The following is a 25324-nucleotide window of genomic DNA, read 5'->3' as shown; positions in this document are numbered from 1 at the left end:
CTATATAGAACAGGATGACCTCCAGTTCTTGATGATTCTTACCTCTGCCTCCTCAGTACTGGTATTACAGTTGAGGGTCCCAGTGCCCAGCTAGTTAGTTAGTTATATTATTATCTTTCTCTGTGTGTATGTTGTATGTATGTATACATGTTCATGTGTGTGCAGTACACATTTGTGTATGTGGAGGATGGAGATAGGTGCTGGGTGTCTTCAGTTGCTCCCTTATGTGATTATTTATTTATTATTAATGTGTTTGTGCATGCATGAATGCATAATGAGTTTGTGTGCCATGACACACCCGTGGAAGTTAAAGGAGTCATGTCCTTCCATCTTATATGTGGGTTCTGGGAATTGAACTTAGTCAGGCTTGTGCCACAGCCCATTTGCTGAGCAGTCTCACCAGCCCTCCACTTTGTTTTTTTGGTTTTTTTTTTTTTTTTTGGTTTTTTTGAGACGGGGTTTTTCTGTGTAGTTTTGGTGCCTGTCCTGGATCTTGCTTTGTAGACCAGGCTGGCCTCAAACTCATAGAGATCTATCTGCCTGACTCTGCCTCCCCGAGTGCTGGGATTAAAGGTGTGTGCCACCACCACACCCGGCCTCCTCCACCTTGTCTTTGAGACAGGATCTCTCACTGACTCATCTAGACTTGCTGGCCAGCTTGCCCAAGAAATTCCTCTGACTCCCCAACACTGGAATTATAGATACACATTTCCATGCCTGGTTTTATTTGTTTGTTTGTTTTTTGTTTTTCAAGATAAAATTTCTGTGTAACAGTCCTGACTGTCCTGGAACTAGCTTGGCCTCAAACTCAAAGAGATCCTCCTGCCTCTGCCTCCTGAATGCTACAATTAAAGGCATGCTCTACCACCTCTGGGCCTAAGATAGATTTTATTTATTTGCTTTTTTGTCTGTCTGTCTGTCTATATCTGTTTATTTATTTGAGACATGGTCTTGCTCCGTAATTGAGGCAGGCCAGGAACTCACTTTATAGCCCAGTCAGACCTTGGCCTCATGCTCCTTCTGCCTCACCCCTAAGTGCTGGACTGACAGGAGTACAGCATTTCCAGACAGGTCTGAATCAAGTTCATGGACTTGTCAGACAAGGAAATATTCTGTAGGTTTTTTTTGCATTTTCTTTTTGTTTTTATTTTGTGTACATTGGTGTTCTGTCTGCATGTATGTCTGTGTGAGGGTGTCAGATCTCCTGGAACTGGAAGTACAAACAGTTGTGAGCCGCCATGTGGGTCCTGGGAATTGAACCTGGGTCCTTTGGAAGAGCAGTTAGTGTTCTTTTGTTTGTTTGTTTTTGTTTTTGTTTTTTGAGACAGGGTTTCTATGTATAGTTTTGGTGCCTGTCCTGGATCTCGCTTTGTAGACCAGGCTGGCCTCAAACTCACAAAGATCCGCCTGGCTCTGCCTCCCGAGTGTTGGGATTAAAGGCGTGCACCACCATTGCCTGGCGCAGTCAGTGTTCTTAATTGCTGGGCCATCTCTCCAGCCCCTTTAGATATTTTTCAGACAGACATTAAAATAATGTGTCACGGCTACTAAATCATGATACCCCCATCTCCTTCTCCCCGAGATGTGAAAACTATTTTTTTAATTTTATTTTAGTCATGGTTTCTTTGTGTAGCCCTGGCTGACCTGGAACTAACTCTGTAGATCAGGCTGGCCTCAAACCCACAGAGATCTACCTACCTCTGCCTCTTGAGTGCTGGGATTAAGGTGTGTGCCACCACCACCCGGCATGAAAACTTGAAGACCTTCAAAAATGCTGATTAAGAGCCAAATGTGGTAGCACACACTTTCAATCCCAGCACTTGGGAGGCAGAGCCAGGTAGGCATGCATACACACACACACACACACACACACACACACACACACACACACACACATTGCCTAAGTGGTAGAACAGTAGTAGCATGTGACTTTAATCCCAGCCCTTGGAAGGCAGAGGCAGGCAGATCTCTGTGAGTTTGAGACCAACCTGGTCTACAGAGTGAGTTCCAGGACAGCCAGAGCTACACAGAGAAACCCTGTCTGGAAAACCAAAAAAAAAAAAAAAAAAAAAAAAAGTGGCTTAGGTGAAACTGGATAAACAGCTCAATGGGTAAAAGCATGAAGATGTGAGTTCATATCCCAAGAACCCACATAAAAGCTGGCCATGATATCAAAGCATGTGTAATAGTAGCACCCCCACAGTACGAGAGGAGGATGGGCCAACTAGCCTGGTGTTTGCATCCAAAAATGTCTGTCTCGAGCATGATAGATAGTGAGGGCCAACACCCAAGAATGTCCTGTGACCTCTACAGATGTGCCATGGCATGTGCATACCCACAGGTATGTGTATACAGGTACATACTTCATATAGACACAAAGAAACAATTTTTTTAACCCTCTCCAGAGATGGTAAAAAATAAAATTTAAAAAAATTACTACGGTGATATACATACACTTGGGGTTATGAAATCACTCATAATTCTTATTTTATGGGTGAAGAAATAGCCTTAGAAAATTGATGTGACTTGCATATGGTTACAAAGTAAATAAGTGTCATAACTACAATTTGAGAGTGGGTCTTTAGCTTGGCTTTAGAACCAGTGGTTGTTGTTCATACCATTCTGTCCCGTTTTTCCTGATAATAAACACACAAGCAATAAATACAGAACAGTCACATATCTTTGGTCTGCCTGACTCCTTCCCTCCCTCCCTCCCTCCCTCCTTCCTTCTTTCCTTCCTTCCTTTCTTCCTTCTCGTGTGTGTGTGTGTGTGTGTGTGTAGATTAGAGATGACAACTTCTATTATGTGGGTCCTAGGGATCAAACTCAGGTCCTCAGGCTTGGTGCCGAGTGCTTTTACCTGCTGACCTCTTTCACCTTCTCCCTTCTTTTTTTTTTTTTAAATTTTTTAAATTTTTAAATTTATTTATTTTTATTTCACGTACATTGGTGTTTTGCCATGGGTGTTGGGTCTCAGAAACTGGAGTCACAGACAGTTGTGAGCTGCCATGTGGGTGCTGGGAATTGAACCAGGGTCCTCTGGAAGAGCAGTCAGTGCTCTTAACCACTAAGCCATCTCTCCAGCCCCCTTCTTTCTTTTTTGAGACAAGGTCTCATGTAGTCCAGGCTGATCTGAGATGCTATATATGTATTAAAAAAAATACTTCGCCGAGCGGTGGTGGAGCACGCCTTTAATCCCAGCACTCGGGAGGCAGATGCAGGTGGATCTTTGTGAGTTCGAGGCCAGCCTGGTCTACAGAGCAGGATCCAGGAAAGGCACAGAGCTACACAGAGAAACCCTGTCTCAAAAAACCAAAAAAAAAAAAAAAAAAAAAAAAAAAAAAATTCAAGTTATGTGTATTTGTGCATATCTGTGTGCATGTGTGGACATGTGCATGTGAGTACAGGTGTTCTCAGAGACCAGAGGAGTTGCATCCTGCGTGAGTTGGAATGGTTATGAGCCATCTGATGTGGGTGCTGAGAATCTAACTCAGGTAGTTTAGAAGAGTAGTACCTTTTTCTTAACCGCTAAGCCATCCTCCATCCCCATAGCTATATAATTTTAAGCTCAGCAGGCCCTATGCTTGCTGACTGGGTTTTTCTGGAGTTGACTGCTGAATTGACATTTGACCCAGTTCCTCTCAAGCATCTACTGGCTCTAAGAGAGATAATGAAGTAATAGTAAATTGTTTAATATTTCATAAGACTTTGTGGAGGCAGTGCTAAACTACAGGTCAAGAATGAGAACCATTGTTTCAAGGGATTCATTAACTAGAATAGGTAGTTTTACTTTTTTTTTTTAAAATATTTATTTTATGTATATGAGTGACCTGTCTTTATGCACACCAGAAGAGGGCATCAGATCCCATTACAGATGGTTGTGAGCCACCATGTGGGTGCTAGGAATTGAACTCAGGACCTCTGGAAGAACAGCCAGTGCTCTTAACCCCTGAGCCATCTCTCCAGCCCCATAGTTTTACTTTTTAAAAAAAATTACATTTTAGTTTATTAGGGGACCACGCATGCCATGTACATGTGTGGAGGTCAGAGGACAACTTGTGGGGAGTTGATTGTTTTCTTCTAGTATATGTGGACACTAGGGATCCCACTCAGGTCGTCAAGCTTGGTGGTCAGCACCTCTTACCTGTGCACCTCTTACCTGTTGCCCGTCTCACCTATTGCCCATCTCACTGGTCCAGAAAAGGTAGTTTTAGAAGGCCCATTTTAAATTTTAAATTCTTCTGGCTCAGGTCCAGTTGTTTAAGGATCTCTGCATGAAACTGGTGCTTAATTATAGCTAATTGAGCTGTAGTTCTTAGAGCAGATCAGCAGTAACGATGGGGTGTAATCACCATCCCTGACCAACCTTAGCATTGGTGTGGCTCTTTGCTTCAAATAAGGAATATATGGATTGATTAAAAAAAAATCAGCCTGCCTACCTACCTATTTTCTGTCTGTCTGTCTCTCTCTCTCTCTCTCTGTGTGTGTGTGTGTGTGTGTGTGTAGGTCAGAGGACAACTTGTAGGAATTGGTTCATTTTTTCTACCATGTGGGTCCTGGGGATTGAACTGAATTTTTTTAAGGTTTTTATTATTTTTAAGTGAGTGTGCATGTGTGCATGCACATGCAAGTGCCCATGGAGGTCAGAAGTGTTGGAATGACTCCTTATGTATGTTCTGGGAATCGAACTCTGGTCCTCTGGAAGAACAGTACATGCTCTTAACCACTAATCTGTCTTGGTTTTTCATCCTACAGGTATTTAAGTCATGCAGGTTGGCTCACCTGAGCTTCTTTTCTTTTTTTTTTTTTTTTTTTTTTTTGAGCTTTTTTTATCTGTATCCTAGAAAGAATACTGAAAATAGGCTGGTTGTGGTAGGGCAAGCCTTTAATTCCAGCACTTAGAAGGCAAGAGTAGACATATCTCTGGGTTCCATCCAGGCCATCCAGGGAGGGCTACATAGTGAGACCCTCTCTTTAAAGAAAAAAAAAAAGAAAAAAAAAAAAAAGAATTCTGATACTACTAAATAACTTTTATTTTTTTACTAGTGATTGCCATGCTACTGAGAACATTTTGTGTGCCAGGGCTCTCTTTCTCTCTTTATGACTTCCTTAGATCTCGCCTTTTCTAAGACATTCCCTGTCTAAGCAAGCAAGGTAATCCTAGTGCCTCCTGGCAACTTCAGAATTGGTAGGCCTTGTTTCAGGTTTTAAAACATACCTGGATTGGCAGTTGGTTTGTTACCTGTTTATCCTCTTGGCTTGTAAGCCTCTTATTTTGCTGCCCTAGAAGCACACGTCTGAAGGAGACAAATAGACAACATTGCAGGTACCCTCACATCCTCTGCTTCCTGTGAGCTCAACCTTTACAGAGGCGAATGAATGGCCTTTGATTGACAGCTCTGAAAGCCCTGAACTTTTTACTTATGGGTACTCTTGAAATTTGATTTCTACCAGTGTTGTCTCATATCTAAGGATACTACCCCCTTTCCAATCACAGAAAAGTTGAATGACTTTGAAAATATTTGATACCTATGAAAATAGGTTCAAAACAAGAAAGTGATAATTTATGCTCCTCTGAAAAAAACATTAAAAAATACACCTTTGAATTCTAAATATTCTTATTGTCCTCAAAATGATTTTCTTCACAAATCTGTGGAATTGAAATGGGTGCATTTTAGAATCTCCCTTGTATGACATTGAATTGCTGCCACCAAGCAGGTATTCTTTCTCGCTCCAGGGATAACAAAGTACTTAGTTTCATTTTTAAGGAATATTCTCTATGGTTTGTATTAAACATTTACTTGCCAAGAAAAAATATTTTTTTATTATTTTTTGAGACAAGGTTTCATACTATAGCCCAGGCTGGCTTCGACTCATTAGCGAAGGCTGGCATCCAATCCATGACAATGACCCTCCTTCCTTAGCCTGGAAGTACTGGGATTACAGGTAGAAACTACCATGCTCGGCCCAGGTGTTTTTGTTTGGTTGATTTTTGAGACAGTCTTATGTAACCCAGGCTAGCTTTAAACTTACCATGTAGCTGAGGATAACGTTTTGATGATGGTTCAAAGACTAGTAAGTGGTTCCGAGATTAACACTTTATGCCAAGGAGACAGTTTTGTGGTTTTTGTTTTGTGTGGTTCTGTTTTGTTTTTGAGACAGGCTCTCACTGTGTAGTCTTTGCTGTCCTGGAATTCATTATGTAGATACAGGCTGGCCTCAAAATCGAATTGATCCACTTGCCTCTCCATCCCAAGTGTAGGGATTAAAGGCATGAGCTACTACTCTCAGCTAAGGAGACTTTTTTTTTTTTTTTTTTTTTTTTTGGTTTTTCGAGACAGGGTTTCTCTGTAGCTTTGGAGCCTGTCCTGGACTAGCTCTGTAGACCAGGCTGGCCTCGAACTCACAGAGATCCACCTGCCTCTGCCTCCTAAGTGCTGGGATCACAGGTGTGCGCCACCACCGCCCGGCAGGTGCTAGTACTAGTTAAACTTAGTTTTCTTGGTGAGATTTCTTTGTTACTGTATTTAACGTGGGGTTTCATGTAGCCAACTGGCCTCCTATTTGCTATATAGCCAAAGATAACCTTAAACTCATGATCTTTCTGCTTCTACTTATGCAGAGCAAGGACAACAGGTGTGTAACATCATGCTTACCTGGTTTTAGAATCCTTTTATTTGCATTTTAATCTTTTTATTTATGAGCTAGGTAATGTCAGTAGTTAAAACTCCATTTTACAGTGTGTGTATGTGTGTGTGTGGAGGGGTGACAGTACAGCTGTACAGTACAACAAAGTACAGCTGAGGAGCAATTAAAAATGTTTTTAAACTCAGAATCTCAGTTGATGGCAGACAGACTTCATTCTGGAGACCTACCCATGAATCTACTGTTATTAGTATCTGTTTGAGGTAAGCTTAGGAGTCCACAATATCTCTAGGGACAATTTTAGTTTCTGGTGAATAGTAGGCAGATGTATAAGAATGACTTAGAGGCAGATAACATCACATTTCTCTCTGCTTAGTTGTATATTAAAATAAGTTGCAGAAAGTCGGGCATGATGGTTCACTCCTTTAATCTCAGCATTTAGGAAGCCATTAATCCCAGCACTTGGGAGGCAGAGACAGGTGGATCTCTGAGTTCAAGGCCAGCCTGTTCTACAGAGTGAGTTCCAGGTCAGTCAGGTCTACATAGTGAGACCCTGCCTCAAAAAAGGGGACAGGGGGAGAGAGGCTGTAGCGTTAGCTGAGTGGTCTATAGTGAGTTCCAGAGTGCTTGGCTCTCTTCCAAATGTTTTGAGTTCCTGGAATCCATGTCAGGGAACTCACAAATGCCTGTAACTCTAGTTGACCTCCTAGGGCACCTGCACATACTTGCACAGACATGCACACATAAAAAATAAAAACAAGTTGCAGAAGTAGAAGTCAGGCTGTTGTAATGTGTTGGAGAGAAAAGCTCACACTGAAGTTTTCCTGACTCAGAAAAAGTTGGTTTCAGTTATGAGTTCTTCAGGGTCATCCATAATCTTATCCTCGCAGGGAGAATTAAAAGTTGGGGCTAGTCTGAACTACCTACCTAATGGACCCTTTCTCAGAAGACTAAGGACCAGTACAGTCAGTAGTAGACCATTTGCCTCCTGTGTGCAAGGCCCTGGGTTTGATCCCTCTGTGTTTTCTTTGTTTGTTTTTAGAGTTCTCCAAAGATCCTGCTTCAGTACTAGCTGACTTCATATTGTCTCAGTCACTTGTGACTGTTTCTTTTTTTTTTTTTTTGGTTTTTCGAGACAGGGTTTCTCTGTGTAGCTTTGCGCCTCTCCTGGAACTCACTTGGTAGCCCAGGCTGGCCTCGAACTCACAGAGATCCGCCTGGCTCTGCCTCCCGAGTGCTGGGATTAAAGGCGTGCGCCACCACCGCCCGGCTTTGTGACTGTTTCTTAAGACCTATTTTGATCAATGTGCAACAAATCTGCTCGCTCTGGGTAGCATGCTTTACCTCTATGATACACCCACATTTTTACTTTCCTTTCCTAACTAAAGTGGTTTTGGTGATAACAAAGTGGAACAAAAGTTAAGGTAACAGATACTTTAGACTGAAAATAAAATGTTAGTTCTCAAGGTCAGGAGAAAGTTTATGTGTACTTTCAAATTAAAGTTCTCTTTAAAAAAAAAAAAAAAAAAAAAGCTATGCATGGTGGTATGGTGGTATACACCTTTAATCCCAGGACTCCAGGCAGAGGCAGAGGCAGGTGGAGCTCCGTGACTTCCAGAACAGCTAAATAGTGAGATTCTGTCTCAAAAACAAACACAAACAAAAGAACAAAAAAAAAGTTCTCTAAAATTACCTTTATTTCCTTTAGTTGAAAAATTATGCCAGTAAGACCTTTATTTATTTGAGGTCAGCCGGGTCTACAGAGGGAGTTCCAGGACAGCCAGGGTTACACAGAGAAACCTTGTCTCAGGGGAAAAACAACAACAAAATATGAATAATAGTAGTAAATATAGATTCAAGTGATTAGCTAGACTTGTCTATCTAAAGGAAGTCCCTTTAGGAAGTATGGGTAATGCAGGATGTTCCAAAATCACTTGGGAGTTTCACTTTATTCCGGGAGCTTTCCGGTTCACTGTTTCCTATCCATTCAGTAAAAAAAATTAAAAAGCAGAATTGTGTTGCTTTTCAGTTGTTCTCATTCACTCCCTATTGAATCAGTTCACAAGTGTTTTCCTGAGGTTAAGAGAAAGTTAAGAGAAGACCTGGATTCAAATTCTAACTCTCCTCTTTAAAGCAGCTTATATGTTGGGCTTGCCTTAGGGCTCAAGGGATAACTTTAGGCTTGGATTAGTGGACTACTAATAATTCTTTTCCTACTAAACTATCCTTTACATGTAAATATAAGCAACTTATAGAGGATTTTGTAATTGATAGCTGTGAGAAGAGAAGTAACTAAGCTAAATAGGAATAGAGTACATGTATCTTTATCCTTCTGTTTGAATGATTTCATACCTATAGAAAAGTTTGAGCCGGGCGGTGGTGGCGCACACCTTTAATCCCAGCACTCGGGAGGCAGAGGCAGGCGGATCTCTGTGAGTTCGAGGCCAGCCTGGTCTACAGCGCGAGATCCAGGAAAGGCGCAAAGTTACACAGAGAAACCCCGCCTCGAAAAACCTAAATAAATAAATAGATAAATAAATAAATAGATATATAAAATAAAAAATAAAATAAAATAATAGTAGGGGCTGGAGAGATGGCTCAGAGGTTAAGAGCACTGACTGCTCTTCCAGAGGTCCTGAGTTCAATTCCCAGCAACCACATGGTGGCTCACAACCATCTGTAATGAGATCTGGTGCCCTCTTCTGGCCTGCAGTCATACATTCTGTATACATAATAAATAAATAAATAAATCTAAAAAAAAAAAAAGAAAAGTTCTAAGGAACAGGATGATGGGTGTGATGCTTGCCTAGAATTCCAGCATTGAGGAGGTGGAGGCAGGGAAATTGCGAATTCAAGGCCAGTCTGGGCCATATAGCAAGACCAGATCTGAAGGGAAGGGGAAGGAATTTAGGGAATTTGGATCAATTGCCTAAGGTACCTCACAGCAGGTAAATAAATGGTCTGGGAAGAATTAACTTCAAGTCTGTTTGGTGGGAAGGCAGTCTCTGTTTGTACCATCCTTCTCTCCTACAAGATCTTGAGAGCTATACTCTGTTCAAGGTTTTGCTACTAATTTTGGTAAAATGGTTGGTAAAATCTTTCCTACTGTCACTGGCCTTGACATGGCATGCTGTAACTAGCTTGAGCTTTTAAACCACACACATCATCATTTCGCTCTTTAATAGCTCTTCAGGGTAGTTCACTTACGGCAAAAATAAAAATGGAAGCTTATTCACCAAGCTTGATGTTGAAATCTTATTTCTGTATTCCATAATTTTATTGGTGTTCTGTTCTGCAGGGTGATGACCCAAAAGTTTTTATTCTTTGGGGGTATACTACCCAGGGCTATTGGATTTGTTCCTTATTTTTTTTTTTTTTTTTTTTTTTGGTTTTTCGAGACAGGGTTTCTCTGTGTAGCTTTGCGCCTTTCCTGGAACTCACTTGGTAGTCCAGGCTGGCCTCGAACTCACAGAGATCCGCCTGGCTCTGCCTCCCGAGTGCTGGGATTAAAGGCGTGCGCCACCACCGCCCGGCTTTGTTCCTTATTTTAGTAGTTACCTTTTTATTTTTACATTTATTTATCTATCTATTTAGTGCATGTATGTGTGTGTGGGCTTGATTGCATATCTGGAGATCAGAGGATAACTTGTGGGCGTTGGTTCTCTTTTTCTACCAGGTGGGTCCTGGGGATTGAACTGAGGTTGTCAGGCTTGGTGGTCAGCGTTAGCCATCTTGCTGACCCACTAATTTCCCACTTGTAATCAACATTCTTAAATTTTTTTTTTTGTAAGTTTTGAGCAGGGTCTTACTATGTAGCTCTGGCTGCCCTAGAACTCACTCTGTGGACTAGACTGACCTTGAACTCACAGAGATCTGCCTGCCTCTGCCTCAGTCCTGGGATTAGAGATGTGCCCCACTACTCTCAACAGAAGTCAACAGTCTCAACCCTGGCAGACTATAGGATATTATTTCTAGGAGATCAGGGAAGATAGTGGGGTTGTTTACATTGTCTCTACTTTCTTTGGAGTTAAATTCAACCCCCCCCCCCATCTTTATTTTGCCCAAAGGAATGATCTTTTTTGACTGAGATAGATTTTCTAGAATCTTTGAGTCAAGATTGCAAACTGGTGGCTCATATGCTACATATGGCTGGCTTGGGACTTACTTAATGTTCAGATAATTTTTACTGGTAGCTAATGCTTAAAAGCCAGAGCATTTTACATAAAAACCCATATTCCCCTTTCCAGCTTGGTTCTCCATTAGAGCATTTGTTGGGACTGGAGAGTAAGTGCCAGAGGTTCCTGCTGTCACCACCAGCCTTCTTTATGCCTGGTCTCCGTAGACTCTAATCTTCAGCTCCAGAACCAGACCAGAACTCCAGTATCAAAAGCTAGTATTTGATGAGCCACCTTAGTGGTGAATACCTTAATTAACCTTAGTTGTCAGAGACCTGATTTCCTATATAGCTAGAAAAATAGCTCAGAAGTAGGATCAGGAGATTCTCTAAAATCACTTACTCTATTCCTGTCAGAATTTTGTTTCCGGATTTCAGAATTATGGATCTAGTAGTGGTTTCTGGATTCCACAGAGAGGAGGCATCTCCCTCTGCAATCTGCTCAGTTCAGAGTCGCTTTCCATTTCTGCACAGGGGTGCCACTGCCAGCAGGGGGTGCTGTCCACTCACCGAGCCCTCTTACCTTGGCTCAGCTGAACCGCAGCTGTTGGGCATGTGCCCTGGGTCTGTGTGAGAATTTGGGCATGTCCATTTGGTTCCCATCCCCAGTGCCCACCCCTTTAGACCCTGGCCAGGTTATTGTGTCACTGGGGACTGTATTCAGTAACAGGAAACTGGGGAAAGTTTAATTGTTTTCTCCTCTCCCTTTTTCCCATGCAGCTGAACAAAAGGTTCATCCTCAGTTTTCTCCATGCCCATGGGAAGCTGTTTACCCGGATTGGGTAAGTGTGCAGGATGTTTATTTTATTTCCCTACATTACAAGTCATTTTGGAATTTAATATTGTTAGCAACTAGCCTGTGTTTGTAACTGAGGGCACAGGGTGTGAATTCTCAGAGGCCTCCACCTTCCCTTCTCTCTCTTTCCTACTGTGCTCATGAAGTTTGAGAGATATTACTCTCCATCTTTGTCTCTCTTTTCTCTTTCTTTCCTAAAACTTTCTTTAAAGACAGCCCCATCTCCTAGTCCCCTTGGGTTTCTGTCGTTGCTGTCTTCCGGTTAGCCCCCAGTGAGCCTGAGATAGTCATGCTCCATCCCTGGGTGCAGCTGCCAGGGTCTTCCTTGGGGAAAAACTATCTCTGTATTTCTCCTCAAAAGCAAGAGTAACTGTTGCCTTTCTCTATGTTCTGACCCATCCCCCTTTCTGTGTGTCCCGTCCCCTGTGCCACATTGCTGATCTCAGTAAATCCCAAATCCTCCATGGATTTACCTGTCCATGGGATGTCCCAGGGAAGGCAGTGTGTGCAGAAGCTTAGTACTTCCCCCTTAAGTCCCTGGGAAGAATTTTGAATGTTCCTCTGGTGCATCAGAAGTTTTTCCTGACAAAGTAAAACTCATCATCCAAAAGCTTGATGGTGCCTTCTTGTCAAAGGAGATGTGTGCTGAGTGTCTCTGTGTAGGACCTCCCTGGGTAAAGGACATCGAAGAAAGAGAAGAAGTAGCAGCCCTTCACAGGTCTGCTGCTTGTTTTTTGTTTGATTGGTTTTGGTTTTTTTGAGACAGGGTCTTCCTGTGTAGCCTAGGCTGGCTTAGAATTTGGTGACCTTCCTGCCTCGGCTTCTGAAGTGCTGGAATTCCCAAGTGTGCCGGCATACTAGGATTCCTGGTGGGTTTTAATCTTTTCTGAATTAGAAGTTTTATTGTGAGCTGCCCTTTGAGGTGATTGGCTGCATATTGCAAATCTCCTATTTCTTTTTTACTTTTCACCATGAACTTTTTTTTTTTTTTTTTTTTTTTTTTTTTTTTTTTTTGGTTTTTCGAGACAGGGTTTCTCTGTGTAGCTTTGCGCCTTTCCTGGGACTCACTTGGTAGCCCAGGCTGGCCTCGAACTCACAGAGATCCGCCTGGCTCTGCCTCCCGAGTGCTGGGATTAAAGGCGTGCGCCACCACCGCCCGGCTCACCATGAACTTTTAAGTAAGTTTGTTTATCTGTAGTGCTATAGGTTTCCTTTGGGAAAATACTAGTCATTTCAGTTTCCACATACTTTGTATTTACTCTTGAGATGCTGAAAGGCTTTGTCCTGCTTGAAAAACCACCACCCTGTGGATTGTGAGTAGCAATATGTTTCACATGTACTCATCTGGCATCATCTTGGGCAAGAGTGACAGTTATGGTCATTTCAAGGATATTTTAGATTTTGAAATGACTTGGGAAAATTGGAAAAATTTCAAAAGATAAAGACTCTCTACTACTAGAAATAAATTTACTTGGGAAAAATTAGCTACACATGTTAGTTGCTTCTAACTTCTCCCTGGCACTGTCAGCATGTGCTCCAGTGGCAGAAGCTTTGTCTAGCTCAGCTGTATCCTGAGTGGTTGGTTAACAATTGTGTGAATGAAGAAATGAAGGATTGTAAGAAATAGATGGATTGGGAAAGACCAGAGAAAAGTATGTGGTATTCCAGTAGGTTACAGTAGAGCCAAGCTGCTCACCAGTGAGTGCCAGAGCTGCAGTTACGATGGTAGCTACCATGGTCAATGTAACTAGTGAAAGAACAGGATAGCAGGAAGCACTAACAGTGGATGCTTCTCTTACTTCTTTATCTTGTATAGTTCTTGCCATGTTTCATTTTTCTCTTACTGCCTTTCACTCACCTCTTTTCCCTTTTCCCTTCTCTCTCTCTCTCCTCTCTCTCTTTTCCCTCCCTCCCTCCCTCCCTCCCTCCCTCCCTTATTTCTTGCGACCAGAGTGTCCTGTAGCCCAGGTATTGAACTTCTGATCTTTCTGCAGCCACTTCCTAAATGCTGGGATTACAAGATCCACAGCTATATCTGGCTCTCCCTTTTCCCTCTTAGATTTGTTCTGTAGGTTTTCCTGTACCACACTGTCTGTGTCAAGGTTCATGAGCTTCAGTGCTATTAACATTTGGAACCTTGGGAGTCTGTGTGTTGTAGCATCTTTTTACTATATGATACTACATACTCCAATCCCAAGTTGTGATTAAAAATATCTCCAGGCAAATGTTTGTTGGGAGCCATAATGCCCCTTGTGGAGAACTAAGTTTTAGATTGTTTCTTGTTCACTGGAAACTTAGAACTGGAAAGCTTATTTAAGTCTTACTTCAGAATGTATGGTAAGAATATTTAGGATGTTTTTATCAGATTAAATGTTAATTATATTTTATTCCTTCTTTTAAAATTACCATATTTAAGCACAGATATTTTAGAGCAAGTTTGGTAAATAGCCACAGGAAGGACTAAACAGCTGGATAATGAGGGCTAAGGTAGTAACTCAGTTGGTTTGTTTACTTGCCTAGCATTCAGTACGGCCTGAGTTCAATTCCAGCACTGATAAAAACTGCATGTGTTGGCACACACCTGTAATTTTACCACTCACTAGGTGGAGGCAAAAGGATCAGGAGTTCAAAGTCATCACTGGCTATATAGCAAGTTTTAGCCAGCCTGGCATGCATATGAGACTATTTCAAAAACAAAAAGAAGAAAAGGAAGAATTTCATAGAAGGAGTATGTTTGGGAATTTCCTTCCCTGGAGGGTTTTAAAAATGAATAGATTATTTCCTTTGTCTGAGGTGGTTTACTCTGGCCTAGATTAATTTCCAGGATCTCTTCTGTTTTTGAGAGTAAAATCTGTTGTCAAAAAGTTAGTTGGGCTGGAAAGATGGCTCAGTGGTTAAGAGCACTGGGTGTTCTTCCAGAGGTCCTGAGTTCAATTCCCAGCAACCACATGGTGGCTCACAACCCTCTGTAATGAGATCTGGTGCCCTCTTCTGACCTGCAGGCATACACACAGGCAGAACATTGTATACATAATAAATAAATAAATAAATCTTAAAAAAAAAAAAAAAAGACCAAACTACACAGAGAAACCCTGTCTCGAAAAACCAAAAAAAAAAAAACATAAAAAAAAAAAAAAAGAAAAGTTAGTCTAGGGCTGGTGAGATGCTTCAGAGGGTAAATCTGCTTGCTACGAGACTGATGACCTGAGTTCTGTCCTGTGGACCCACATGGTGGGGAGAGAGCTGACTTCTGCAATTTATCCTCTAACTTCCATACATGCATGCATTGGGGCCCATGTGCACCAACATACATACACACACAATTTTTAAAAAAGCTGGATGGTGGTAGCACACACCTTTAATCCCAGCACTTGGGAGGCCGAAGCAGGCAGATCATTGTGAGTTTGAGGCCAGTCTGGTCTACAGAGCAAGTTCCAGGACAGCCAGGGATACACACAGAGAAACCCTGGGGGGGAGGGGGGCGCAAGAGATAATTGAGCTAATTCTATTTGTTTGTTTATTTATTTATTGTGGTTTTTTTTTTTTTTTTTTTTTTTTTTTGGTTTTTCGAGACAGGGTTTCTCTGTGTATCTTTGGAGCCTTTTCCTGGAACTCACTCTGTAGCCCAGGCTGGCCTCGAACTCACAGAGATCTGCTTGCCTCTGCCGCTCCCCCCCCCTCCCCCAGTGCTGGGATTAAAGGCGTGCACCACCACCACCCAACACCAAATTTATTTATTTATTTATTTATTTATTTTTTTTTTAGATTTATTTATTTATTATGTATACAATGTTCTGCCTGCACGTATGTCTACAGGCCAGAAGAGGGCACCAGATCTCATTACAGATGGTTGTGAGCCACCATGTGGTTGCTGGGAACTGAACTCAGGACCTCTGGAAGAGCAGTCAGTGCTCTTAACCTCTGAGCCATCTCTCCAGCCCCCAAATTTATTTTTATAAAAGGTGAAACATGGTCCTTTTCAATGAAGAAAATGTCTATCAATTCTAGGCATACTTCAGTCCCTGCATGAATATTCTTCTCTTACTGTTCTTGAGATAAGAGGAAATTGAGCTCAACATTAATTCAGCAAGATAGAAACAGCAGTAACATTCCTATTGTTAAAAAGGAAGAAAAAAGGATAGAGGCTGGAGAGATGGCTTATTGAGTTTAGAGAACCTGGGTTCAGTCCCAGTTCCCATGTAACTTTAACTTCAGGAGATTGGATGACTTCTTCTGATCTCTGTGGACACACACACACACAAATTTAAAAAAATCTTTTAAAGAGTGAAAAACATAAGTAGAACTCTGTAAGCCTAGAAACGCAGCAAGTGCAAGCTACATATAACATCATGGACCAATGCCTAATTAACAAGAAGTGAAATGTGGGAGGCGCTGAAAACAAGTTAAGACTGCGGAGATTGTAATGGAGACCAGCTGAAGGCACATGCTGCACCTCTTTCTAGAAAAGCCCTGACACTAGTCCTTTGGTTTAGGTCTTCTCTGTGCCTGGGGTTCATGTTGTATCTGTGTAGTGTATACTTGAACGCCTACTGTGTGCAAGTCAGGTCTGCTTACTGTTGACATCACCTGGTTTCACTGAGATTAAACACCAAGAATTTTTTTTGTAAAAACAATGGGTAGTTAGGCCTCCAGAGTAAACAAGTCAGAAGATTTTTGTGCACTTCAGTCTCCTAGCAGTGGTTTAGATTATTGCTGAGAGTCATTCTAATCCCTTTGTTCTATAGCAATATGATGTTTTCTCTCATCTCCACCCTGTGACATGATTTAAGTTAAAAAAAAATGCTCCTGTTTTGTTCTAAGTTTTTAGAGAATTAAGAAGTTGAGAATCAAGTTAGGAAGCCTGATTCTTTTCTGTAGAGAATGTTGTCTAGCCCAGCTATGTCCTCAGCGTCTGAGGGGTTGGGCCTGCCCTGTTAGTCACTGTCTGAGGCATTCTTGAGTCTGGGTCCCAGTGTTGTCTGAAACATCGGTCTTTTGAAACTGCCATCCAAGTGAGACAAGGAGATCACAAGTTAGCCACCTAAGTCAGTGAAGTGCATGCTCTGAAGATTACCTGTCTTCTTAGGTTTGAAAGAACAGGAACTGAGTCTTCTTGGACTCTGGAAGAGGAATCAGTCAGGGTTGCCTGGAGGCTTCTGATAGATAGAAGATGCTTTTCCAGTAAGAAGCAGAGCAGCCCTGTACTTGGCTTCAACTGAGGGAGGTCAGAAGCTGGCAACCTGTAGAGGAGACTCTTGAATTGGGACAACTGGAAATTTTTGTTTCCTATTTTTGCCTCAGTTAAAGTTACCGCTTTAGTTTGTGCTTGCTTGGCTGGTCATTTTATTTGCACCAAGGTCTTGGAATTTAAAAACCCATGTATTTATTTTAGATTTTAAATTCTTTAAAAATAAAGTATTTTGATTTTATTGGTAAAATTACTAAATGTATTTAAATACCAAACTCAGAAGTATTCATAATAGAGAAACTTTTTTTGTATTATACATTGTTGATTATAAAATATTTAGAAAACTTAGCAAAAAGAAAAAAATAAAAAGTTACTCATATTGTGTGTTGTTTGTTTGTTTTCCTGTCACTGTGTAGCCCTGGCTGGCCTGGAACTCACTCTGTAGACCAGGCTGGCCTGGAACTCACTCTGTAGACCAGGCTGGCCTGGAACTCAGAGATCTGCTAGCCTCTGCCTCCTGAGTGCTGGGATTAAAGGCCACTACGCTCATCTAAGTTACTCGTATTCTTAATAGCCAGTGATAACTGAATAACTAATGTTCAGTGTATATTTTATAGTCATTGTTTGTGTGTATGTATGAAAGGAATCATATTAAACTGTTCTACAGTTATTCCCTGGATGTGTGTCGAAGTTTCCCTCACGTGATTACAGAATCAATAGCAGCTCTACAGGCAGTGCTGCTGGAGATGCTTTTTGTTTCATTTGTTTCCTTTGTCTCACACTGTAGTCCAGTAGTTCTTGAACTCCATTGCTCGCCCAGGCAGGTCTTGAACTCACAGCAGCTCTCCAGCCCCAGCTTATCAAGTTCCCAGGTGCTGAAAGCCGCCATACCTGGCCCCCAGGTGTCTGGGTGTTTTAGGTGCTTCTGACAGTTTCTTTCTTCCTCCTCTTCCTCCTTTATTGTTGTTGTTCTTGTTCTTTCTTCTTGTCTTAAATTTTATGATTATTTCATAAGTAACATCAAAAACTCTTAGAAAACACAAAACTATAGCTAAGGTTAAAATTTCTCTCAACTCACCCCCATCTCCATACTGTGTTCTCCAAAGAGGGAACACTGGATGTTGGGTTATATGTACTTTAAGGCCTTTTTGTATACTTATGTATGTATTTGTAAAAACAAAATTTTGTGGGTTCCCCCATTTTTGTTTATTTGTTTTGTTTTTAGATAGGATCTCACTATGTAATAGCTCAGGCTAGCCTCAAACTCAACTAACCTCCTGCCTCAGCCTTCTCAGTGCTAACATTAGAGACATGTGCTACCACATACAGCTTTGGGTTTTGCATGTATGTTTTGCAAACACATGCACTTAAAAATATATTAATTATGTACCATCATTGTCAGTTTTAGTATAATTTTTTTGTAATATGTAGACAAGGAGTAAAGATATTTCTCAAAGAAAAAGACATGAAACTATGTTCAGTTTGAAACTAAAATCAAAAAGAATTTTGGTTAAAAATCTGGGAAATAGCCAGGTGGTGGTGGCACACGCCTTTAATCCCAGCACTTGGGAGATAGAGGCAGGTGGATTTCTATGAGTTCAAAGCCAGCCTGGTCTACAAAGCTAGTTCCAGGAAAGGCGCAAAACTACACAAACCCTGTCTCAAATAAAGAAAGAAAGAGAGAGAGAGAGAGAGAGAGAGAGAGAGAGAGAGAGAGAGAGAGAGAAAAGAAAGAAAGAAAGAAAGGCGCAAAACTACACCGAGAAACCCTGTCTCAAATAGATAGATAGATAGATAGATAGATAAATAAATAAATAAATAAATAAATAAAATTAAATAAATAAAATCTAGGAAACAGAAGTCTCATTATTGAATCCTGGAAAGGTGACCTTTTGGTTCTTGTTTGTTTGTTTGTTTGAGACAAGATTTCTCTATTACAGTCCTGGCTGTTCTGGAACTCACTGTGTAGACCAAGATGGCCTCGAACTCATAGAAATCTTCCCTGCCTCTGGAAAAGGGACTTTTAACTGTCACCTTCTTTCCCTGTTTTTTGCTTAACACTGATTTTTGTCTGAGTAACACTACCACCCCCATTAAGTTCTCAGTTTCTGTGTTTGTGTGTGTGTGTGTGTGTGTCTGTCTGTCTGTCTCTCTCTCTCTCTCTCTCTCTCTCTCTCTCTCTCTCTCTCTCTCTCTCTCTCTCTCTGTCTCTCTCTCTGTCTCTCTGTCTCTCTCTCGGTTTTTTGGGACAGGGGTTTTCGATGTAGCTCTGGTTGTCCTGGAATGTACTTTATAGACTAGGCAAGCCTCGAACTCACAGAGATCTGCCTGCCTCTGCCTCCTGAGTTTTGAAAGGACCATGTTCTCTTATATTTGATGTATGAGACTAATTTACATTCTTACCCATTGATTCTTTCAGTTACGTTGTGCTAATCAAAGGGAGGTGGGGTTTTTTGTTTTGGTTTTTTTAAGTTTCTGAAAAAACAATGTGAACATTTGACCTGTACTCATTTCAGACTTTAGTCCGACCCATGGAGTGTTAATGGATCTGTTTCAGTTCCTACCCCAGGGAAGAGGCTTCCTTAGACACATGTCCCACGTGACACTTCTGTCCTGTCATTTTGTGCTGGCGCTCTTCTGCCTTTCAACACGGAGACACATGGCCTTGAAACTTGCCCAGCGTGGCTGCTTTTCTTGCAGAGTGAACTCTGCTCTTCTTGTAATGAGAAGTACTAGCCCCCTCCCCACTTCCATCCAGAGAGAGTGCTGCACAGTGTCAGGATTTAAAATGAAACCTTTGTTAGAGCCCATGGGGAAAAATGGATCCAATCCAGCTACAAACATCACTCCCTGCCATTCCTAGTCTATCAAGAGTTTTAGCAGCTCTGAAGTTTTTTAGAGGGAAAATTTTTTTGTTTTGTTTTGCTTTGCTTTGTTTTGATTTGGAGCAGGCACTTAAAATGGCATGGGGGGTGGTGCAGGAAGCCAATGCATGGCATGTTTTGTGCCAGTGAAAATGAGGACAGTTGAACAGAGGCAAACTGGAATGTAAACTGTGATTGACCCGGAGCTGTGGCATGACTTCTGGGCACCAGAAGGTCAGCAGTATGTGTTGCCATCCAAATACAAGGTATAAAGAGCTCCAAAATTCCATAAAGCTCTGGGGTTTTCTTATCTGGGGAGGATGCTGTTCAACGATAAAGACTGAGGTTGGGGTGAAACTCACCCCACCTTTCTCCAGGATTTGAGAAGGATTGCCTGCCTTGGCTTTCCAGAAGCTATTTATTAATCCAGACTAGAGCTGTTCCCCTCTGCACCCCTCAGTGCACCACAAGCAGTTTGATGGTGGGGTGGGGTGGGGGTGGTAAAAGATACTTTGCTGACCACGAATTGTTCAGCATAGCCCTAAGGCCTGTGTGCCTGGTTTCTCTCTCTAGCACCAAGTTTGAGTTTGCTTTTTATTTCAGAGGATTTCAGCTGTGGTTTACTCCTGTTGCCAAAGGAGCTCCAGGCATGCACCACTGTTTAGGATCCAGTGGCCACATTTGGCAAGCAGTAGTTTGAATGACCTCTCCTTAGGAGCCCTAGGTCACTGGCTGGATTTCTGCCTCCCTACATTACAGGCTCTTCCTGTATTGGGAGTGGCAGTTGGCCAGGGCATTGTATTTCCACTGGCCTGAAAACATACAGACCCTGATGAGCAGAGGGCTTGTGAGAGGGAGGATAGCAGCACAGGGAAGGTTGGAAACAGCCCATTGGGGGCCCTGGGTTTGGGGTTCTTCAGGGGGAAGTTTGGGACCAATGGGTGGGCAGTGAGTATGATGGTACCTTGTACATGTCTGGGCAGTAGTGGCACACACCTTTAACCCCAGCACTGGGGAGGCAGAGGCAGGTGGATCTTTGTGAGTTTGAGGACAGCCTGGTCTACAGAGCAGGTTCCAGGACAGCCAGGGCTACACAGAGAAACCCTGTCTCCAAAAAACAAAAATCAAAAAACAAAACAAAACAAAAAACAAAAACCCAACTTTTTACTCGATGAGACTCCTTTTATAGCATACAGTTTTCATATCTGAGACTTTTAGGGAAGATGTAGGTGTTAGAGCTTAAAGGAAATTAGTTCATTATTTAGAAACCTGTTTCAAAGAGAAACTCTATGTCATTTTAATCCATTTAATATTGTGAGTTAAGAAATAGCATGCCAAAGTGTTATAGCCTTTTATCCACTAAGTTGTTTTTGTCTCTAAACTTTGAACACTTTGTTTTCTTTTTTCTTCAATTTGTTCAAAACTATAGGCTACCAGGAAGGTTTTGTAGGAGTAGCAAAGAAACTTCCTAGGTATTAGTTCTCTGCTTGGGGAAGGGGGAGTCATTTTTCCAAGTGCTTTTAAGGATATGCCTCAATAATGGGCTCCCTCTATCTGTAGGATGGAGACATTCCCTGCAGTGGCTGAGAAGGTCCTTAAGGAGTTCCAAGTGTTGCTGCAACATAGCCCATCTCCTATTGGAAGTACCCGTATGCTACAGCTTATGACCATCAACATGTTTGCTGTACATAACTCCCAGTTGAAAGGTAAGGAAAATCCAGTTTCTCCATCTAGACAGAGTTGAATTTAGTATCTTTCCTATGCTGCCTTATCACTACCCTTGCCCCCAAACACACAGACACAGCCAGACACACACACACACACACACACACACACACACACACACACACACACACACACACACACACACACCTACACCTCCACCTCTACCTCCCCACTATTCCTTCTTAGATCTTTAGTCTCTGAATTCTGTAAGACTCTAGTGCTTGGGTGGGATAAAAGGAGAGATTTATGAGTATAAAGTTTAATTTAAAAATCTAGAGATGCTGTTGCACATCTGGCCGTGCTAATGGCAGCAGCAAGGCCTCTTAGAGGCTGCAGACCCAGTGCCTCTCCCAAGGGAGAGACATTGCTGAAATGTTTCATTCCGGAGACCGTATGCTTGGCAGGGATTGGGAATTGCTGTTTCTGGACTCATGTACCCTGTTTGTTCAATATGGAAAAGTCTAGTTCCCTATGGGATATCCCTTATGGGACCCTGCCAGAGAGTAAGAACAGAGAATTGATGAGCTTTGGTGACTCAAATCTGGAAGCACAAAACCCATCAGCCCCAGAATTTGGCTAGTGTACTGGTATGCATTCTGAAGTGTTTTTCTGAACACTTTTTTTTTTTTTGGTATGGGGTGGGGAGAGGAGGAGGGAAGGGCAGATTGGTAGGGTTTTAAAATGTTCTGATGAGTATGTCACATTTGAAAGATGTTTCTAAGATTCCTTCCCCTCCCTCTACCTCACTTAGGTAAGGTTGATGTGGTTTGACTTGATAGAAATATGTAGTATGAGTGACATTATTTTGTGTTTCTTTACAACATGTTGCCAAGGAGTCATTCCAGAACATCAACAGAGAATGTTTGGTCAGATTCTTATCTGCAATGCCAGGAAGTAGGAATTGCCCCATGGAGACTATGTCATAAAGCAGATCTAATGTTTCTAGACAGTGCCACTGGCTCTTTGATTGTGCCTTTTCTCAGAGATTTCTTCTCTCACCCTGCAGTCCATCTCTTTCCCTTCTTGGGATTTATGCTCAACTTGCTGCTGGTGGGGCACTTCCCTTATGAGTGAGTGTGCCACACTTTCCCTGAAGACAGGGGTTCTCCTAGGTTTTGAGGAGCTCCTTGGCTAGTCTGCTTGGGCTTTCAATCACATCTGAATCCTGGAAGATGTTTTCCCATCAAGCTGACTGATAACAGCATCCAGAATTTTCAGCAGTGGGCAAGATACAGAGGTCCAGGAGCCTTTCTCAACCTAGCCAGTTATCCTGAGGTGGCTGCTTAAGTGGGGCTGCAAGGCCTGGGGTCTTACGGGGAAACACTGGTTTCTAAGAAGGAAATAGTTTGCAGTGCTGCCCTGGTGAACCTGTGCAGTCTTAAAGGGAGGCAAATTTTGCAACCAAGAAGGAAGCGCTCAGGGTGTGGTGGTACACACCTTTCATTTTGGTCTACTTATCAAGTTCCTGGCAGCCAGAGCCACAGAGTGACACTCTGCTCACTGGGCTCTAGGACTAGGGCCTCCAGTTGCTCCTCTATTCATTTTCTGCTCTCCTACCCAACCCACCCAGTGCACTGTGAGCAGGAGAGCTGGGGGACACAGTTGAGCAGCAAATGACCTGTGGTCTCTGTAGGTGTGAATGTAAAGAGCTTGTTTTCAACAGCTTCTGCTGTTGCTTCTGTGTGGAAAGCAATTCCCTGGACTTACCATAGACCACCAGTGAGTCTTTTTCTTGAAGCTATTGTTAAGTAAAGACTAAGAAAATATGATTGAAAGCAAGGTGAGGATAGAGGAGGACCGTTCAGTATTTGTGGCCAAGATATTTTTGTAGGGCTTTTCTGTAGTTGGTTGTAAGGTGGATCCTTTAGCCAGGAATGACAAATAAAGGCCTATGGCCCTGCTCGCTGTACTGCTCTTGGCCTGGCTCTCAACTCCATGAGGCAAGAGGAGCCTAAGCTGAGGTGGTCACAGGCTCCAAGGGTGGTTCAGGGAAAAACAGCCCAGGCCACAGGATATAACACTCAACTGGGACACAGAGCTCTGCGGACGTGCTGCCAAGTACCCGGTGTGCAGCTGAGGCGGCCATCCAGACCCCACTGTGTGGGCTGCCATTGGGAGAGGGGTGAACAGAGCACTCAGCAGGGCTGGTTGGTGGGAAGATGCACTTTTCCATTTCCCAGCACATGAGTCATCATCTCTGGGCCCCTGTGCTGTGCTTGCACGGACAGTGGCAAGAAGGGGGTGTTGTGGCTGAGTAGCAGCATCTGTGCCGGGGGTGGAGAGAGAAGGGGGTTGGGGAGAGGGTAACGATTTAAATCCTTCACTAATCAGCAGCACTTTGAATCACATTTTTATGAGTAAGGAAGTGATAAATCAAGCTCTGTGTGTTCAGCCCCCAAGTCCTCTCAGCTGGTGCCCTTCTAACTGGTTCTCTCCCGGCCAGCCTGCAGGCTGTCACAGTCACCACCCAGCCACAGGTCCCTGGCTGTCTGAAACCAGGAAGCAAGGCCTGACGCAGCCTGGCCTCCCAGGTGCTCTGGGTCCATGGTGATTTGGCAGTTATTGCAAATTACAGAACATCTGGACCATCATTTTTCTTTCCCTCTTGGATGTGTCCTTCTGGGTGGGTTGTTTGCATATGTCAGTTCCTGGGCTCTGTGGAGAAGAGAATTCCAGCTTGAAGCAGAGGTGATCTTGGAGCTCCCAAGCAGTTAGATCCTTTCGGTCTGTGCCAGAGCCATCTCCATAGATGTGGGGTCAGGATTATGATTTGGAAAGCAATAGAGATGGTCTTCCTTAAAAAGTATGTCCTTTGCTGATGGCCTCTAGTGCTACAGTGCCATCGTGGATCATTTTTGTGTCCAGTGCTCCCCCTGTGATAACTACCTTCTTTTTACATCAGTAGGCCAGGGGTGGAAATGATTTGGCTGCTAACACTTTATTATGTTTACTTTTTAAATACGCTTTCATTGTAGACATGGAATATTTAAAAGCTGTGGATGTGGTAGCAGACACTAAAGTAGAGGGCAAAACTGTGTGGCAGAGAGAATGGTGTCCTTTCCTTTTTCTACATTAGGATGTGGGGAGACTAACCTCCTCTGTCATGTGCCCTGGGCTACCTCCGTGGGATCATAGACAGCTTAGAATCTTAAGACTCTCTGTGCGATGGTTGGAGACAGATACATTTGAGGTCAGGACAGGGATATTTAGGGGTTCTGACATGAGGCTGGTATTTCTTAGACACAGGTATTTGTTGAATGCATAAATGAGGAAGGCCATGGATCTAGGAAAGTTGTATTTTTCACCTGGCCAGTGTCCAAAGTTGGTGTCTAAATAGGTGGTTCTTGGAGTGATGTCACAATGTTCAAGGCATTCTGAGCCTGAAAGGAGAAAGGGCCGTCTTGTGTGTCTCAGTATTCACTTCACTAGTGGCTGATAAGAGGCTAGAGGGTGAACTGTTGAACTAAACCACAAGTACTCCAAGAACTTTAATTTTCTTAAAAAAAAAAATTGTAATTTAAGGAAATAAAACTAGTTTCTTGAAGAAGAGTAACTGAAGCAACACTTGTGGTAGGGCATCATGGAAACCTCTGCATCCCCCATCTGTGCCCAATTTGCTCCAGTCTGGACTTCCCCTCATTGCCCCCACCCTTTTCAAAAATATGTTTTATAATTGTTGGAATCAAAACCATCTCAGGCATACTGTTTTATTTTACTGTATTATTGGATTATATTTCCTATAAATCACTGGATGTTACTCATTGGCCACCACTGGAATAACTTCCCTTTTCTGTGCCCTGGCCTTTTCTTTTTCCTTCTCTGCTAGTTCATAGAGTATGTCTCCATTTCAGCCCTGCAAAAAAGCCCTGGTAGCAGCAGCAAGAGGGCACCCAAGAGACACTTCTTGTGTGCTGTTAATGTTGCTTGCTCTG

At 42.5% G+C, this 25324-nt stretch overlaps 1 protein-coding gene across 3 annotated transcripts in view; it reads left to right on the top strand.

The window, feature by feature from the left end:
* Smg6 (SMG6 nonsense mediated mRNA decay factor) overlaps positions 1-25324 on the top strand; it is a 246261-nt gene that overhangs the window by 50711 nt on the left and 170226 nt on the right. For all 3 annotated transcript variants that reach the window (XM_052756057.1, XM_052756058.1, XM_052756056.1), the window contains exons 9-10: positions 11540-11601; positions 21228-21373. In XM_052756057.1, coding sequence (XP_052612017.1) covers positions 11540-11601; positions 21228-21373 — 208 coding nt within the window. The remainder of the gene's footprint in view (positions 1-11539; positions 11602-21227; positions 21374-25324) is intronic.

This window comes from Peromyscus californicus, unplaced genomic scaffold, assembly GCF_007827085.1.
Source record: "Peromyscus californicus insignis strain IS unplaced genomic scaffold, ASM782708v3 Scaffold_3__1_contigs__length_106647218, whole genome shotgun sequence".
In the NCBI taxonomy this organism is placed as follows: Eukaryota; Metazoa; Chordata; class Mammalia; order Rodentia; family Cricetidae; genus Peromyscus; species Peromyscus californicus.
This window is presented reverse-complemented; position numbering and strand designations above follow the sequence as displayed.